The 19,251-nt window shown below is 39.7% G+C and overlaps 1 protein-coding gene across 4 annotated transcripts in view; it reads left to right on the top strand.

The window, feature by feature from the left end:
* Positions 1-19,251, top strand: part of lrp2a (low density lipoprotein receptor-related protein 2a) — a 56,356-nt gene that overhangs the window by 33,518 nt on the left and 3,587 nt on the right. For 3 of the 4 annotated variants that reach the window (XM_028435593.1, XM_028435592.1, XM_028435595.1), the window contains 27 exons: positions 140-341; positions 424-719; positions 2,364-3,030; positions 3,851-4,021; positions 4,105-4,328; positions 4,425-4,602; positions 5,830-6,026; positions 6,553-6,798; positions 6,904-7,032; positions 10,517-10,636; positions 12,396-12,512; positions 13,149-13,265; positions 13,335-13,472; positions 13,558-13,680; positions 13,775-13,903; positions 14,710-14,841; positions 14,923-15,054; positions 15,150-15,293; positions 15,714-15,879; positions 15,949-16,077; positions 16,172-16,395; positions 16,521-16,700; positions 17,475-17,594; positions 17,737-17,827; positions 17,973-18,040; positions 18,870-18,987; positions 19,068-19,188. In XM_028435593.1, the coding sequence (XP_028291394.1) occupies positions 140-341; positions 424-719; positions 2,364-3,030; positions 3,851-4,021; positions 4,105-4,328; positions 4,425-4,602; positions 5,830-6,026; positions 6,553-6,798; positions 6,904-7,032; positions 10,517-10,636; positions 12,396-12,512; positions 13,149-13,265; positions 13,335-13,472; positions 13,558-13,680; positions 13,775-13,903; positions 14,710-14,841; positions 14,923-15,054; positions 15,150-15,293; positions 15,714-15,879; positions 15,949-16,077; positions 16,172-16,395; positions 16,521-16,700; positions 17,475-17,594; positions 17,737-17,827; positions 17,973-18,040; positions 18,870-18,987; positions 19,068-19,188 (4,679 nt within the window). Of the gene's footprint in view, positions 1-139; positions 342-423; positions 720-2,363; positions 3,031-3,850; positions 4,022-4,104; positions 4,329-4,424; positions 4,603-5,829; positions 6,027-6,552; positions 6,799-6,903; positions 7,033-10,516; positions 10,637-12,395; positions 12,513-13,148; positions 13,266-13,334; positions 13,473-13,557; positions 13,681-13,774; positions 13,904-14,709; positions 14,842-14,922; positions 15,055-15,149; positions 15,294-15,713; positions 15,880-15,948; positions 16,078-16,171; positions 16,396-16,520; positions 16,701-17,474; positions 17,595-17,736; positions 17,828-17,972; positions 18,041-18,869; positions 18,988-19,067; positions 19,189-19,251 lie in introns of those variants that run through there. The other variant, XM_028435594.1, reaches the window with a different exon arrangement.

Raw genomic sequence — 19,251 nt, 5'->3', positions numbered from 1 at the left:
GACACAATCACATTAGATGGATGAAGAATTTGTAGTCTTGGCGGCTGGTTTTTGAAATACGTCTTGGAATGCTTGGATTCTTCAAGCATGCAGGTTGACATTGGGTTATCAGTTATTCAAAGTTTTTTTTTCTCTGCAGCCAGACGCACATGTTCGAATGCAGAGTTCACCTGTGTGAACAACCAGCCTCCTCAGCGTAAATGCATACCTAGGGACTGGGTTTGTGACGGAGACGCAGACTGTGCCGACGCCTTAGACGAGCATCAAAACTGCACTCACAGATCCTGTGGCATCAATGAGTTCACCTGTAGTAATGGCCTCTGCATACGCAGTTCATACAGGTGAGAGGAGGAAAACCTTTTAAACTTAGATGTGTTATGTGAATCTGAACGTTTGAGTAAAACCTTTGTGAACTACTATCAGGTGCGATCGTCGAAATGACTGTGGAGACAGCAGTGATGAGCAGGGCTGCACATACCTGCCCTGCCCACAGCATCAGTTCACCTGCCAGAACGGCCGCTGTGTGTCCCACGACTTTGTCTGCGACGGCGACAATGACTGTGGAGACCAGTCCGACGAGCAGCAGCAGCTTTGCCACACGCCACCACCCACCTGTTCCCCTGGAGAGTTCAGATGTGACAATGGACACTGTATCCCTCAGACGCAGGTGTGCGACCGCAGCGATGACTGCTCTGACAACAGTGATGAGAAAGGATGTGGTGAGTGTATCAGAATGGTGACTGATGGTAATTGTGTCGAGTTTTCATCATTGTCAATATTTTAGCTGACAAAAACTTAAACAAAAATTTCTGAAAGTATATTGAAATTGAGTCACAAACAAAAAAATTGCAGATGAAGAATAAGTCAAATCTACGAAAAAAAAAACTGGGTACTGCGTGATTTAAGTTGTAATTTTATGAGAGTATGGTTGTATCTTAATATAATCCTAGCTTTCTAAGATTAAAGACGTAATATTTCGAGATTAGTTGTAATTTTTTGAGATTAGTCGTAATATTTCAAGATTAAAGTTGCAATATTTGAAGAATAAAGTTGTAATTTTGTGAGATAAAAATAAATAAAAATCTGTACAGATCTTGTCTGTGTTGCGGTCACTCGTGCGTTATGGAGAATGTGCAACATTTAGTGAGATTATACTTCTCTTTAGGTTTCACACATGGTGAAATACTGAGCCTTTTGACTCATCATTACCACACACTTATCAGTTTAAGAACTTTGAACTGAATTTGCAGATGTTTGGGTGAACCAGACTGATTTTGGATCAAATATCATATTTTGTGGGCGAGGAACTGGCTGGAAGTGGTTGATTTAGAGGCTATCGGTGTTATGTTGCGTTCACTTAAACAGAAAATTTTGAGTGCTTTCCCATTACGAGTTTTTTAAGATACGGCTTAATTCTCATAATTACGACTCTATTCTCAAAATATTATTATTACTTTAATCGAATAAATTCTGACGAGTTTCATAAAATGACGACTTTATTCTCGAAATATTACAACTTCAATTTCATAGTCCTCAGACTTCTTTTTATTTCAGTGTGGCCCTAATACGCTGTTGTACATAAAGCAGGTTTATACAAACAGTTGCTAATTTTGAAGTATAGACAACTAAAAATAATTTCAATGACTTTGTCCGCAGATTTAAACCAACGCTGAATCATAATCTGCTGACAAAATCAGCTTTCATTGCTGCCTCACAAACAGGAAGTTGTTGGTTCAAGTAATCATCTGTAAGTCTTTTCCATAGCCCTGCCATAGACTGGTGATCAATTTAGGTTGCACCCAGTCTGAGTCAGCAATTCTTGGCTCCCGCGTCATGTGACACTTAACAGGAATTTATTTTGAAGGGTATTTATTAATATTAAAAGACTCACCATGCATAATGAAATATAGGTTCTAAATTATCAATCATAGTTATTTTTATGCTTATTTTTTTAGGACATGGGATTATTGATGGAAATTATCGTTTAACTGAGTCTGGTGTATTTACAACTTCGGCTGTACATTAAAACGCGCTGTCTTGCTCAAAGAAACAAATAAATAAATGCAAAATATTTTTAGTTTTCTAATTTTATGATGAAAACCGCTGCCTCCATGTTTTCATGAAATATGAAAACACAACCAGTTTGTTCAAATCAAACTGTTTAAGATTTACTTTGTTTATTATGAATAACTTTGTTCTATCAATTTTGTGCTGCATACAAAAACTAGATTTAGATCAAATGGAGCCATCTTTTTATTTTCCATACACTTGCTTTGTGTGGATTAGAAGAACTTTAGGTTGTTTAAGTTAAACTTCTGTGTCTAACCGTAAAACTAACGTGGCTTTTATCCTTTTCTGTTTAGGCATCAATGAATGCACAGACCCATCCATTCACCATTGCGATCACAATTGCTCTGACACACCCACCGGCTTCATCTGCACCTGCCGTGCAGGTTACCGCCTCATGTCCGACAGTAAAACGTGCGACGACCTGAACGAGTGCACTGACACCCCCAGCGTGTGCAGCCAAATCTGTGAAAATACTGTCGGCTCCTATGTGTGCAAGTGCGCTCCGGGGTTCCTCCGGGAACCGGACGGACGCAGCTGCCGTCAGAACAGCAACATCTCACCGTACCTGATCTTCAGCAACCGTTACTACCTGAGGAACCTGTCAGCAGACGGTGAGGCCTACTCCCTCATTCTGCAGGGCCTTACCAGCGTCGTGGCTTTGGACTTCGACCGCGTTGACAAGCGTCTTTACTGGATCGACGTGAGTCGCAGAGTGATCGAGAGGATGTATTTTAATGGCACCAACAGAGAGGTGGTGGTTAATGGGGTCCTGCATGGGGAAGGCCTGGCAGTTGATTGGATAGCCAGGAAACTCTACTGGGTGGACAGCTTCTTGAATTGTCTCAAAGTGTCAGAACTGGACGGCCGCTTTGTCAAGAAACTGGCAGAAAACTGCGTGGATGCCAATAACACCTACTGCTTTGAAAACCCCAGAGGGATTGTGCTGCATCCTAAACATGGGTGAGGAAAACAAGAAAGCAATGAAACCCAGTCAATACATTGACACGAGCTTGTGTGGCTTTGGTTACCTACTCTAGTCTGCATTACGGTGTCTTTACAACTCTGCAATGATTATCACACTGACTAAACTTAGTTTAAGTAAGAATATCTTGTCTAATTCCCTGTCCTATTAATGGATATATTTAGTCACTTAAACTAAATAAATAGATTTTGTAGTATTACTGTAATTTAAAAATATTTTTAAAGAAAAACAAAGTAGCAGTAGTTTTTATCAGAATAACTGTCAAGTTTAAAAGTTTAATTATACTATGAACTATTTCCGTATTATTTAATATTTTTGATCAAATACATTTTTACACAAGTGTTTACATGCTAAACTATTTCATAATATTAAATCACAGTAATAGTTTTCCAAGAAATGTTGTTAAAGTGCCAAATCTAACTTAATGTGATAAATAATAGAAAGTATTTTAAAACTTAATCTTTAACCAACAGTTCATCAAGTGTCACTATGTTAATCATAAGAAGGCTATTCAATTTTATTATTTATTAAAAGAAGAAAATCAATCTTTTATTTGGATGGTTTGAACTCATCTGACACATGCCATCACCGATCTATTAAAATGACAATTATTTTAAGGAAAATATGTTTTCAATGGATTTGCGCAACTATTCTCAGTTTAAAAGACCCTAAAGGATTTATATTTAAAGTGGGAATAATTTGCAAAACAATCCATACTTTTTGAAGTTAGGTTAATTGGAGTACGAAGTCATATTTTACATAAAATTTAACTTTTTAACCATGCCTCTTCTCTGATAGGTTTGTCTATTGGACAGATTGGGGAGATAAAGCCTTCATAGGTCGAGTTGGAATGGATGGAACCAACAAAGAGGCTATTATCACCACAAAGATCGCGTGGCCCAATGGGATCACTATTGACTACACTAATGACAAGCTGTACTGGTCCGACGCTCACCTCAATTACATCGAGTAAGTATGCCAGAAGGTCGTTGTGTTGTCTTAATGAGGCGAGCGGAGGCCTTGCTACCTTCTGACTTCTCTTTGGGTGTCAGGTACTCTGAATTGGACGGTCAACACAGACACACAGTTTACGATGGAATCTTACCGCACCCGTTTGCTCTGAGCGTTTTCGAGGACACTGTGTACTGGACCGACTGGAACACGCGCTCCGTGGAGAAAGGCAATAAATACGATGGATCTAATCGTGAGGTTTTGGTGAACACCACACACAGACCGTTCGACATCCACGTGTGCCATCCTTACAGGCAGCCCATTGGTGAGTTAAACAATGTGAGGCGTAACATTGCCTCCTCTTTGTTTGCTCAGCTGTGAGTGATCTGACGGCGTTTGATTGTGTCTCTTCCTCTGATAGCAAACAATCCCTGCGGCATGAACAATGGAGGTTGCTCTCACCTGTGCTTGATCCGTCACGGGGGGCGAGAGCACACCTGCGAGTGCCCCGACCACTTCCTGACCGTTGAAATCGGAGGTGTGAGCCGATGCCTTCCCATGTGCACCAGCACCCAGTACAGATGTGCTAACAATGAACGGTGTGTCACGATTTCATTTGTCAGTGTAGTCATGTGTGTTTTCTTAACCTGCAACATCTTAAACATTGTTAGATTAAGGTCTGTGTGACTGTGAGGATTGGGAAAACTTTAAAACAGAGACTATGACTGTGTTTGAAATCGCATACACTACAAACTCTATATATCTACCGTATGGTTGGGATGATTAGGACGATGACCGTTCCCACTGAAGTATACTTCAAAGTTTCCCAAGATACATTCCAAACCTACAATGACAAAAATATGAAGCACACTAAGGCTAAATATCTCTGTTGATTCTCCACCTTTGAAAATTCTGGAAACATTTTAAGCGAGAAAGTGACCAATTAGAAGATCAACATGTGGTCATTTGATCCATAAAACTTGCGGAAAACACATTTCATGCCGATATTTCGAAGATTTTCGGAAACCTGCCATTGTGCTACTGAAAAAAAATCCCGTTAACTCCAAAACAAGAGCCCTATTTACAAAAGCGTTAAAAACTAATGGAAGACAAGAAGAGATTATTTTATTTTGAAAAAGGGATGTCTGACTTTTAGCTCACATACTGAGTTTTCTGTACTGAGGTTATAACCCTAACATAATCCAATAAACAAATAAAACAGGTGTTCATTCACTTTGAAAATTAAAATAAACGAATAGTTTTGTTTTTTTTTGTAGCAAAAATTCATTTTCCGGTAGTGCGCATGTGTGTGCATGGTCATATATGCGCATATACAATCTCAGTACGATGCGCACTCAGTACATGACACCGGTCCCAGGATGATTTTTCATTCCACTCACAATGCATCATGGGGCGGTTGAGTATGACTTCCTTTTAGTTCCGGGTCACGACTTCTGCGGTCAACCGGTCAGGCTCTGAGCGGCTTTTTATATATATTATTTTACTTTTTTACCTATTTTTATGTTTTGTATTTTAATATGCCGGTCTTTGCCTCTCTAATTACCCCTCAGGAATTAATAAAGTTTTTTGCTGATTCTGATCTGATGACTAGTGGGCCCACCGTGCCTACTTCAAAAATGTCCCGATATAATATACATTTGGGTATTTCTCGTGTACTCAGTCTTTCCATACTATCTAATTGGAACGCACTACGTTTTTTGACATCAGACTATGTATGAGTAGTATGTTAGTATGCCATTTCAAACACAGCCTATTTCTATCCCGAGTGGGACTCACTAACTTGCTTTCACGCTCTGCTCTCACAGCTGTATTCCTATTTGGTGGAAATGCGATGGTCAGCCAGACTGCAGAGATGGCTCAGATGAACCCTCCACCTGCCCGCCTCGCCACTGCAGGCTCGGCCAGTTCCAGTGCGATGATGGGAATTGCACCAGTCCACACTTTCTGTGTAACAGCAACCAGGACTGTCACGACGGCTCTGATGAAGACGCTGTACTGTGTGGTGCGTGAAATTAGGATTTACTCTATACATTATCAGCGTAGATCTTTTAATGTTGGTGTTTCAAATGACCTGGATATCAGTCCATTTCTTTTCATCACCTCACGCTGATGACTAGATTTATTAACTTAATCAATAACCCTGATACATGTAAAGCTACAAACACGATGGGGATTCTCTGCTTCCTTCACGGCAGACTGCTCCAGAGGCCAAAGACATCTTCCACTCTGACTCGTCTTCTTTTATAGTGTTTCCATCCACAGTTCAGAGTCCAGGGGTGTGTGGGGGGGGCTACAATAGTTTCTTCTCATGTTGGGTGGTTTTCCTCCTAATAATTTGTAAAATGATGGTCATTTCCGGGGTCTGTGTTTTTGCATTTTTTCTTAGCATTTACTAACAAACACTACGTCCCCTCAACAAGTGATCGTTTAACTACTAAGCAATTTAGATATAACATTCTGTTCGTGATCTAACAACATACAAGTCATTTTGGTTGTCCACGTTTTTCAGCTGATTGTTTTTTTTGTAGCTACACACCAGTGTGAGACTCACCAGTGGCAGTGTGCGAACAAGCGTTGCATCCCTGAGTCGTGGCAGTGCGACGGTGAGGATGACTGCGGTGACCGGTCGGATGAAGATCCTGCTCATTGCTCCTCGCGGACCTGTCGACCAGGGCAGTTCAAATGCCGTAACGGGCGCTGCATACCGCAGAAGTGGAAATGTGATGTGGACGATGATTGTGGGGACAACTCAGATGAACCACTAGAGGAATGCAGTACGTTTATAAATTAAATTGCCTTCAGCTGAAACAGGAGTTATGATTCTTATAGAGATGCAGAGTAAATTTTGTTATAAACTTCCTTTTGTCTTGTATCCACAGTGGGACCCACGTATCGGTGCGACAATCACACAGAATTCAGCTGCAGGACAAACTATCGGTGCGTTCCTCTCTGGTCCGTTTGCAACGGCCACAACGACTGCAGAGACAACAGTGACGAGCAGGGCTGTGGTGAGTCTGTAACAAATTGGGATTTAGGAATTCACCAGTTTCATTAGGAATGCAGGAGTGCAGCATTACTCACAGTTATCTCTTCCAGTAATTTGGAGGAAAAATAACCCTGAGTTTAAAGGTGATATGTGTTTCCAATAAGAGGTGTGATTTAGATGTTCAATATTGAATTCAAATAATTATTCAAGGAAAATTCTTTCTTAGTGGAGCTAAATGGTTACACCATTCTTATATCACATGTATGGGGACATTAAACACATGTTGCAACGTGTTAATGTCGTTAATTTTGGTGGACCTTGTTTTAAATTAGAGCATTGTTTTCCAACATGGCCTGAAATGTCCAGTAATTATTAATTAAAAAAAAATATATATATATTTTTTCAAATTAAAACACACACTCTGTGTTCTATACTTTCATTTTTTCAAGTATAAATGTAGTTCTTATTTTATTTAAAATGTAGAAGAAGAAAAAATATGTGAGCTGGCACAACTTGTCACCAATCCTGGCTTCTCTGTATTGGTAAGTATAAAAAAAAACATCTAAAAAAAAAAACTAATTCTAGAAAAAAAAAAATCTTTAGGGTCGCCAGATATTCTTGATATCAAAATGGAGTCGCGATCCAACAAAGGTTGGGAACCCCTGAATTAGAGTAACTAAACAACAAAAACACTTTTTTTCTGCTGAAAACAAACCTATTTGGGTATGAAGTAGTGTTGTTAGTTAATTGTAGTCCAACTCTTGACATTTTAGTCGAAAAATGTAAGAGTTACTGCCTCTGACAGGCCTGACACAGGATTCAGCTCTTATTAAAATGACATGTTGTCGTCCAGCTTAATGGTGGTAGTAACCCAAATATGATGATGCTGTCAGATTTAATGTTAAAGTATAATAACTACACTTTTTTATCCTTTATTTTAAATTTCAAGATTGAAAAGGGCATTTTCTAAAGAAGTCAGTGAAGGGCGATTTAGCAGCCCTCCAGCCTCCTGTGAAACATTACACAGTGAGGTAGTGGGAGATGATGATGGAGAACGTCTCACCACTCTTCCTCCCGCACCATTTACCTCTCACTGTGAACGCTGCAGATTTATGAGCTGTCCATTGGTATGAGTCTACGTGTGTGTGTGTGTGTGTGTGTGTGTTGCTTTGTCCTTGCGTGGGGGCAGGGTTCACACAAGTCTCTTTGTACTTGCTTCGATCCGAACACACTCACAGCAGCCCTCCCATCTCTTATCAGAGGCCCTTACTCCATTAGTGCCATGCCTGCGCAGGAGGGGAGATCTGTGCTAATCTTCCTGTAAGAATGCAGCAGATGGGCCAGGTGGAGGGCTAGCAGGGCAGGACTAGCTAACACGGCGCTATCTTTGACCCCCCAGCACCGTGTGGTAGAGACGGCTCAGGCCAGCTCCACTTCACTCCTCTCCCTTCCATGCTTCTCATCTCCTGCAGCCTTATCCTGCACAGACTTACACTGGCATGAAGAAAGGTCACCCATCTGTCTTTAGTGGGCTGCTCTCCTCCCTCAGTGTCTTCTGCAGTTTAATTAAATAACAAGATGTTTCCCATTTCACCCTGTTTTCATCATCACTTAAACACCTTATTATTTTTATTACGTTACTTGGAGATACACCGCTTTAATAATGTTAAATCTCAGCCTGTTTGGGGCGACGTAATCTATTAAATCGTGAGGGAGAGATACTTCAACTTTACCATGATCTGTGACAGTTGTTAAACAGGGTTAAATTAGTTCAGTTTTTTCCATTAAAATGTTTTTTGCAAACTGTGAGAACAAGGCGACATCATTCAAAGACTAAAACACCAAAATGGTAAATAACAAATTATTTAACTTGAATGGTAAATAAATGTATGTAAAAAATGTGCCATTTTTAAGATATTTTTAATGGTGACGTAGTACAAATCTTCGAGGGAAACATTGCTATGCCTTTGCTCTGCTGCTGTGATAGGAATACTTATCATTTGTATGAAATCCTTTACCTGACTGCAAATAAAAACAGGACTTAGGACTAGGGATGCTCCATATTGGTTCATTTGGTCGATAATCGATACAGATATTACCGATATACAGGTAAGTATAATCGTCTAAATTCCTGTAGTGGAAATAATGTACAAAATTATTCTGTAGACACTATCGTGTTGACGCGCTGGCAAATGCAGACATTAGACGAAGCTGGAAATGATGTAACATCAGTAATCATTCCTTGTGCAAAATAAGAAAAAACAAAATACTTGCATTGAGTGGTAAAAACATAACGGGCCAATAATATCGTGCTTCGCTACTTACAACCACATAACTTTTTAACGTTTTATTAAAATTATCTGCGCTGCAAAAGGGGCAACAGAGCCTTTCCCTGGACCCGCATAAATTGTGCGGGACAAAGCGGTCGAACGCTGCAGGGTAATAATGATAACATCCTCTGACATCACGGCCAAGCTGGCGGAACTGTGTAGAGTTTATATGCAGAAATCTCAAAATAAAATTACGGATATTTTTCCATATAAAGGAAATTAATACATGTTGTAATGCACATCATATTTAACAAAGACCCCATTGGACTTTCATCACTTCCCCTTTAAGTCTAAACTTGCAGCTTTGAGGCCCCCTGGTGGCTGCAGAGTTCCATGCATTTAAACACAATACTGCTGTGCTCTTTAACTTATCCATGCTGAACTATAGAATAAGAACAATAGATTATTTTAAGAAAAAAAATTAACTCACTCCCATTCGCACCCATTAAATATTAATGCCAAATATGTCCTGTGTTGCTCAATACAGCTGGTGATTTGAAATGTTGAGGTTATTATGATATATCAGTATTTATGCAGTTAAATTAACCTTTAAACTGCACAACTACATAAAAACGTGTATGCTAATGAACTTTGTCAAAGGAGGATCAATGCACCACTTTAATCTTGAATTTTATCCCTCAGATCATTTTACAAGCTCAATACAAGCATCTTCACTATTTTCTTTCAGTGTCGTTGCCTTTACAGCCTCAATAACTAAACACAAAATTCACTGTGTCATTTGTGTCACAGTGTTATCATGTGGAAGCAGATCAGTGAAAATAAAGATGATTCCCAATTAGGAAAATCCAACTGTGTGAATAGTGTGCCAGTCAATCAGATTGAAGGCCAAAAACTGATAATTAATGCCCAGCTGAACAGAAAGCCCAGAGTGAAAAGCTGGTTAGCTACAAAATATCACTATACCAATAGTTTAATAAAGTGGACTAATTTTACTGTTGCAATACATTTTTTTGAACGGCATGGTATAATTTATCCTCCACATAATACTGGCACTGTTGCCTAGCAACATTTAACACAAGCAGAAGCATTTTGAAACACAAATATTTGACCTATTTTTACTTTTCAAAATAAATTAAAGAATGGAGTATTTTTTTAAATGGGTCTAAGTTTGTTTTCATGTTTCATATGTGGATGTTATGACTCTTCCTGATCCAGATGAAGTGACCTGTGATCCAATCGGAGACTTCCGCTGCGACAACCACCACTGCATCCCACTGCGCTGGAAGTGTGACGGGGATGATGACTGCGGGGACGAATCAGATGAACGCAGCTGCGGTGAGTGATTTACCAATTATTACACATGCATACAACATGTAAGTATGCTTGGCCTCCTTTTGCCTTGCACACAAGCTGTGGACTGTAGAAAAAAGGAGCGTTGATGGCACAGAATAGTCTTGTCGTAATTTTATCTGACAGATGGGGAGGTTTTGCGAGAGACTTGGCACTTCAGCCGACAGTGGAAGGGTGAGCGAGGTAGTCTTATCAGCTGCGAGAGAAACAGGCTGTCCTCCGTGTGTCAGGAAGAGGGAGTGAGGGAGGCTGTCACCTCTTGCCCTGGAGAATCTAAACAAATCTCAGAACATGTCAGTTGGTGAGGATAATGTAGCCTCTCAAAGGGGAGACAGTGAAGGTAAATCACAGCGCTGGAGCTGGAGCTCACTGTGCAGCAGCACTGACCACGATGTCCACTGGTTTGGAAGCTCAGGGGACTGTTGCAGTGTAAATGGTAAAAGTCATAATAACTAGGGGTGTGCATTGTGGTGAATCTGACGATTCGATTCACGATTTGCCTGTCACGATTCGATATATCCCAATACTAAACAATATGCTATACATCGTGATATATTGTGATATTAATAATTACAAGTAAATAGTAACTAACTGTAATTCAAGTACCAATATTATTACCAGGGTTGGGGTCAGTTACATTTTTCACTTACAATTACGTTTTAAATACCCATGTTCAATTACGATTACAGTGAGTGACCAGCATTTTTTCCAGTTACAATTAAATTAAAATGATTAGTTTTCCCCTGAAATTCAATCACATTCTTGATTACTGGAGTTCAATTACTATGAATCCCAATTATTGAGCCTGAAAAAAAAAAACCTAATAAAAGTGAACCTTCCTCTTGTGTTAGCTTTCTGTTAGCATCTCTTAAGATAACAGGTCCTAAATCAGCTGTAAAATACACTAAAAACAAGCTAATTTCTTTCCTATTTATTGGTTACCTTGTTAGGCTTCCTAATCAATGAAAATATAGGTTTTAATATTTTTGGTGTGGGCGTCTGAGCCTTTTTTGTGTCAGTGTACCCCTCTATTTAATTTTTAAATGGTAAAATGTGGGAAACCTTGATATGAAACATATTTTAATGATTAACTACATATATTTAGAACTGTACATAGAACTGTAAGATGGTTCCCCAGTTTTTCGTTAAATTACAATTGACAATTTTTATAGAATTTTCATGGCAATTACAATTAAAAAGTAAATGATCTAAACTCAATTACAATTTAATTACGATTAAGACAGCAACCGATTTTTAAAATTACAATTATGGTTATGCCATAATTGTGATTAATTATCAATTACGCAATTACAATTATAGTTAACCCCAACCCTGATTAGTACCAATATGCTGTTGGGACATTTGTTGTGTTTTTTTATGCCTTTGTTGCTTGTTTTTGTTTTTTCTTAATTTTTTTTTCTTCTGAATTTTATTTTATTTTCTAATTTATGTCCGTCACACAGTCGCACAGTTATCCTATGTTGGTATTTATATTTGTTATTATTCTATTGTGTTACTACAACGTGTTAATTTCCCCTCTGGAGATCAGTAAAGGTCTATTCTATTCAAATATCAAAAACAAGTGGTATGTTAAACTTTTCCTTCTACAACTGATTCTGTATCGATATGATAATCGCGCGGTGAAATATTGCTTACACCCTTAATAACACAAATCAATTGTATTGTCACAAACATACGAAAATGCTGATAGTTTTTAATAAATACGTTTCCATGTGTCTTCCAGCTCCACGCGTTTGCACGGAGAGTGAGTTTCGTTGTGATAATCTGCAGTGCATTCCCAACCGATGGGTCTGTGACCATGACAACGACTGTGAGGACAACTCGGATGAAAGGGACTGTGGTAAGTGGAGGGTCTTTGTTTTGGCTCATGTCCCAGCTGTTTGTGTGTAACACAAGGCTGCATTAAAAAAGTAGAAATAAAATGTGTTTCTGAAACGCAGTGTGGACCACCAACAGCCAGTCATTATAAAGGTTTATACTAGGGTTATTCAACTTTAGGTTCGGGGCCCCATGTGGGGTCACCTGGACTATAAATGGGGTCACCTGAAATGTCTGAAAAATGAAAATACATTTAAAATTGTCTTTCATTATTTATTTTAAAGTAAAAACATAATCTTAAACAACTGTATTCTATACTTTCACTTTGTCAAATATACTTCTAGTTAAACTAAAAAAAAAAACATCTGAGCTGGTACAACTTGTCACTAATTCTGTCTACTCTGTCTTTGTAGTACAGTATAACAAACAAAATCAAAAACTATTTCTAGAAAAAAAAGTCTTTAGGGTCGCCAGGAATTCTTAAAAATGGGGTCGCGATTCAAAAAAGGTTGGGAACCACTGGTTTATATAGATATTATATAGATATTCAGATATAGACACCGAACCGAGATAAATTACTTTCGTGTTTATTGGAAGACTTGTCTGATGGTTAATGTCAGATTTTAGATTTTTATGTTGTTTTTTGTTTTGTTTCCAGAGTTACGAACGTGTCATCCCGGATATTTCCAGTGTGGCAGTGGTCACTGCATCGCTGAGCGCTTCAAATGCGACGGCAACGCTGACTGCCTGGATTATACAGATGAGACGACTTGTCGTGAGTGTCTCACCTTGTTTGCTTCTCATTGGATTTGAGTTTGATTTATTTTTTGATTCTGATTTCCAGCAACTCGCTTCCCCAACGGAACGTACTGTCCACCCTTTCTGTTTGAATGCAAGAACCACATTTGTGTCCAGCCTCACTGGAAATGTGATGGAGACAATGACTGTGGCGACAGCTCGGATGAGGAGCTTCACCTTTGCTGTGAGACTTCATCATGCTCAGATCTATGTTCACCACAGCTCCACAGTGAAGTCTGAAATCCATTGTTTTTTCTGTCCATCAACAGTGGACGTCCAGTGTGAGGCTCCTTTCCGTTTTCGCTGCGACAACAACCGCTGCATCTACAGCCACGAGCTGTGTAACTCTATGGATGACTGTGGGGACGGCTCTGATGAGAGGCTGGAAAACTGTGATAATCACTCACTTAACAGTACTAATATTTGAAAAAAAAACACGAGAGTTATTTATTCATTATCATCTGAATAAATCTTGTTCGTTTTAAGGTCAAACTCCCACACACGGACCTTGCACAGATGATGAATACAAATGTAGTAATGGACAGTGCATCCCGCTGCAGTACGCCTGTGATGATTACGATGACTGTGGAGACCAATCAGATGAGCTCGGCTGCCGTAAGTAACAAAGCACACTGGTATCAGAAGGAAATGAGAAATTCCTAGAGGAACTGCATTTTCTGAGGAAAATGGAAGTGACGATGCATTAGGTGGACCCCTCGGAGTCAGTGTAACCACTTGGTGTCTGACTAACAGCAGGCATTTAAAAATGTTCCCTATTCAAAGTAGCCCCCCCATGACATCACTGATCCAATAGGTGTGTAGCTCAGTGGGTTGAGTGCCCGCCCCATGTACGGAGGCTGTAGTTCCTCACCTGCAGCCGGTCCAGGTTCGATTCCCGGCCTGGGACCCTTTGCTGCGTGTCATTCCCTGCTCTCTCTGATCCCTTTCCTGTCAAGCAACTGTCATATAAAGGCCACTAGAGCCCAAAAAATCCTTAAAAAAAAAAAAAAGAAAAGGGAAAGTACATATATTGAACATATGTAAATATATCAGATTTTAGCCACAGACTAATTTCCATCTGTTGTCGCTGGTAAGTAATAGATAAGTATATTGGGATTTTCTTCCAAAAAAGCTGATATGAAAAAGGATATTTTCCCACTACTTTTGTAAATATGGTTATATAGAAGTTAATGGGAGCTTTTCAGTCACTTACATTTTAGTAATTTCCATGCAAACTTTGTTTCACCTCACATTAGTTCTTGGACCTTAGTGAAGAAAGCAAGACTGGATCTGGTCACACCTTCAATAATTATAACTAGTCTGTTTGCCTGTTGGCTATAAGGCATCTAGGTTGAAACCCAATACGATCTGTTTCACCTTGACTTTCCTTTAACTCCTTTAAGTGATTTTTACTATTTCAGACCATGGAAGTGGGCACACATGCAGTTCAGCTATGTGTGAACACAACTGTACGGACCTGACACAGGGAGGGTTCCTGTGTTCCTGCAGGTCAGGGTTCAAACCCCGGGAGTCTGAGAGACACACATGTGAAGGTAAAACGAAGAGCATAGCAGCGTTAGGCATTGATAATTGTATTGTTTTTGACATCCTGCTTGTTTGTTTTATGTTGACAGATGTAAACGAGTGTGAGGTTTATGGGACGTGTCCTCAGGATTGTAAGAACACAAAAGGCAGCTACGAGTGTTTCTGCGCTGAAGGTTTTCACTCCTTTGGCGAGCCACATGGGACAGAGTGTGCAGCCCAAGGTGAGAGCCTAGCATTGACCTGCTAAAAGAAACGTGCACAAATGAACTTAAAAGTTCCCTTTATTTAAAATTCAAACATATCACATGATGTACAGGAAACCCTCCAGTGCTGCTGCTGCCAGACAACATCCGTATACGTCGCTTCAACCTGTCCTCGGAGCAGTATTCAGACTACGTGGACAACGCTGAGCACATCCAGGCCTTAGACTACATGTGGGATCCAGAGGGCCAGGACCTCAGTAGGTTTCTTTTGTTGTTGCCAGATACAGTGAATTTGAAAGCAACAGTATGTCATACCATCAAATGTCAGCTAAGGGTCGATTTGGCGATTAATGGCAATATTTCACTGCACGATTATTGTATTGATCCGAAAAATGTCCAAATCGATTTTTTCTCAATTAAATGGTTTTTAACATAAAAACCATTTTATTGCGCTAACGTATGCATAGCACCTAAATGCCTTTATCTGTTCTTGCAAGTTTAAAAAAATTAAACTAATTGTATTTCACACCATTTTGTACTTGTAAAGGTGAAATTTGTAAATTGTGATGTATATCGTATTATAGAGATATTGCATCGTTACATGCAAACCGTCAATCATATCGTCAGATACATGGCAACGCACACCCCTAATGTCAATTGTTTGTTTGTGTGCTTAGGTATTGTTTACTGGACAGTTCTGGGACGGGGATCTGAGTTCGGCTCCATCAAACGTGCTTATATGACCACATTCAACGACTATGGCAACAACCCTGTAAAAGACGTAGATCTGAATCTACGTTACGTTGCCAAACCCGATGGCATCGCCGTGGACTGGGTTGGAAGGTAGTGTTGACCTAATGGGGTTTTTCTTAATCTTCTTGGTGTTAATTACACTTAATTTCCTGTTTACAGGCACATTTACTGGACAGATTCAGGGACCAATCGAATTGAAGTTGCCGAACTCGATGGGAGATACAGGAAGTGGTTAATTCACACTGATCTGGATCAGCCAGCTGCTATTATTGTGAATCCATCTCTGGGGTACAAGGCCTTTGTTTCATGTGTCATTTGAGATCCTGAAAACTTGTTCTCTGAGACCAAAGTGAGTCATGTTTGGGGGTTGCTCCCACTGCAGGATGATGTACTGGACCGACTGGGGCAAGAGACCCAAGATAGAGGCAGCGTGGATGGACGGGCAACATCGGGAGGTGCTCGTCAAGGAGGAAGACCTTGGCTGGCCCACTGGGCTGACTGTGGACTTACTGAATGGAAACAGAATCTACTGGTGTGACTCAAAGGAGAATATCATTGAGTCCATAATGCCAGATGGGACAGACAGGAAGATTGTCATTTCAGGAGGTTAGCAGTCACGCAAGCCTTCTTTTTCCCCCCATTATCTCATATTTTATTGCATAATGTTGTATATGAAACGATACCATAAAAAATGTTTATAGTGGGTGTTTATTATTTATATTCAATTCCAGACATCGGACATCCGTACAGTTTGGACATTTTCGAGGGACACATTTACTGGACGACAAAAGACAAAGGTGAAGTGTGGAAGATTAACAAATTCGGACGAGGACACAAAGTTAAAGTTCTCACCATCAACCCCTGGCTCACACAAGTTCGCATTTACCAAGAGCACCGGCACAACCGCTCAGGTCAGACCACAGTGTTTCTTTTAGGGTTTGTCTGGAACTGTTGTAAAGACGCCTGTACAATGTCATAATGATTTCAAATTTTGGGCGTAATTCCTATTTTCAACCTAAAAGAGATTGTGGAGTAAGATACAAGCATGAAACATCTTTTAGTTATCGGTTTTATTCATTTTTACATTTCTTAAAGCATAAATATTTTTCAAGGAGCAGTAAAATTGGTTTAATACAGTGATTCTCAAACCTTTATGGAAAAAGGTAATGAAAATGTACTATTCTTCAGAACTCCTTAAAAAACATAAAATATGAAACAGTGATTATGTTAATTTTCTGAAACAAATACAAGGCCATTCTCTCCCCAGTTTGTGTTTTAAACCAGTGGTTCACAACTGGTTCCACCCTGGGACCCACATTTTGCCACGGTCATTAAATCATGACCCACTTTTTTAAAAAAAATTTTTTTTATTAAACCAACCAAATTTTCTTTTTCAAAAATAGCTGTTCAAAACAAAGATATAAAATATTTTTTATATATGTTCCTGTGCAACATGCATTTTACAGCAAGCCTCAAAAGAAAAGTGTCTTTCAAAATAAAATACAAGTCCAACATGAGACACATTAAGTATTTATTTATTTTTGACTAGCTGCTGTGACCCAGCCACTTTTGGGTCCCAAACCACCTGTTGAGGACCACTTTTATAAACAGTCATATTGTAAATTGTAAGTTGACAGTGTGATACGTCAAGAATGAAAGTTGCTTTTGGTTTTGTCCATCATTAGTACCCAATCCGTGTGAGAGTGTGTGCAGTCACCTGTGCCTGCTTCGACCTGGTGGATACACCTGTGCCTGTCCTCAGGGCTCCGCTCCCATGGAGTTTGACTCCAACAAATGCGACGCAGGTAAAAAAAATACTCGGTACGCTGTGTGCACGTACAGTAGGTGTTTCTTCTCCACTTGTCTCGCTGCATCCGTGTGGTTTTGTGACCCAGTGCTGTGATTTTTGTGTATTTTATTTCGTGTGCTCGGCTTCTGCTCCTGCAGCCATTGAGGAACCTGTTGCAATGCCCCTTGCATGCAGATGCATGAATGGTGGAACCTGCTACACTGATCAAGGTGGTCTGCCCAAGTGCAAGTGAGTTTAGCGGCAGGTGCTGTCAGTCTTTAGTCAGTGATCATCACTTTAACCAGGTGTTCTGGCCACATCCCTTGTTTATTCATAGTGTAATTTCTGCCTTTAGTACTGGTTAGTGATTGTGTTTTGTGTGTGTTTTGTGTAGGTGTCTGTACGGCTACATGGGCAGCTTTTGTGAGATGGGGAAACTGAGGAGAGCTCCAGCAGGAACAGGTACATTTGTTTACTTTTCGTCTCTTCTTAAAAGCTTTTATTTTGGAAAAATCTGATGTTTTTTGGAGTCCTTCCTACACAGAAAGTACAGTAATAGACATGATGGTGTTGCTCTTTAATGGGATCCTGGTGAGGAAAAACAGGCTGAGCTTGCACTTCTCGTGCTGACCTAAAGGTTACGATGTTATAGAAAACAGCAGTCAGAATCACTTCTTTGTGTAATAAATAACCAACATTCTATCAAATTTTCACTTGACTAATCTGACACGTCCTCAAAAAGTCGTCAACAGTGACAGAATGAGTCAGCAAAGTTTATTTTCAATTTTTACCTCAAACCCACACCAACAGATGGACAGGATTACAAACGGATCAGAGTGTAATCAATGTAATTTAATGTATATGTTAGAACTACTTTACCTTTGTATTTAAAGCTTCTACCCCCCAAAAAAATGTTTTTATTAGATACAATCTTAGTTTATGCCACTGTGATTGCTAGTTTTTTTTTTTTCATCAGACAAGGAGGACAGGGATTCTCTTGACACCATTTTTGTTCTAGATTGTTCCCGGTATTCCCTACGATGTCAAAAATAAAAGTACAAACATTTCTATGTAGTCGAAATCTCACAAAAACTGAATGTTTATGGTTGAAAAGTGGCAGCTTTGATCTTTTTCCTTTTTTTATGTTTCATTCATTATGATTTTCTCTAATAACTTTGTCAAGCAAATATCCCTGCATCACTTTGTTCTAATGCAATGACCCAATGAGTCCTTCTTTTTAAGGTGTTAATGATCAACACTCAATAACTTGTATTAATCTCTCTGTGTGTAGCTGTGGCCGTGCTGCTCGCCGTCGTCATCATCCTCATCACCGGAGCTTTGGCTGTTGGCGTTTTCCTCAACTACAAACGTACAGGGTCTTTCCTCCCCAACATGCCCAAACTGCCCAGGTTATTATTATTCACATTCCCGGCTTACTTATTTACATCAAAGTTCAGCTTGATCTGTTTTTTTTTTTTTTTTTTTGCAGTCTCAGCAGTCTGGTGAAGTCCAGTGACACGGGGAACGGGGTGACGTTTAGGTCCGGCGATAATGTCGACCTCGGACCGACACACATTGGCGTGTCCTTCATCGACTCGGCCATGCAGATGGTGAGCTCTGCAGGAATGAGTGACAGCAGTTAAACATTCAGTGTCTGTGGTCATTTAAAGTGC

This window comes from Gouania willdenowi, chromosome 21 (assembly GCF_900634775.1).
Source record: "Gouania willdenowi chromosome 21, fGouWil2.1, whole genome shotgun sequence".
NCBI classification, from domain to species: domain Eukaryota; kingdom Metazoa; phylum Chordata; class Actinopteri; order Blenniiformes; family Gobiesocidae; genus Gouania; species Gouania willdenowi.
Note: the sequence above shows the minus strand (reverse complement) of the source record. Positions and strands in the feature narration are given on the sequence as shown.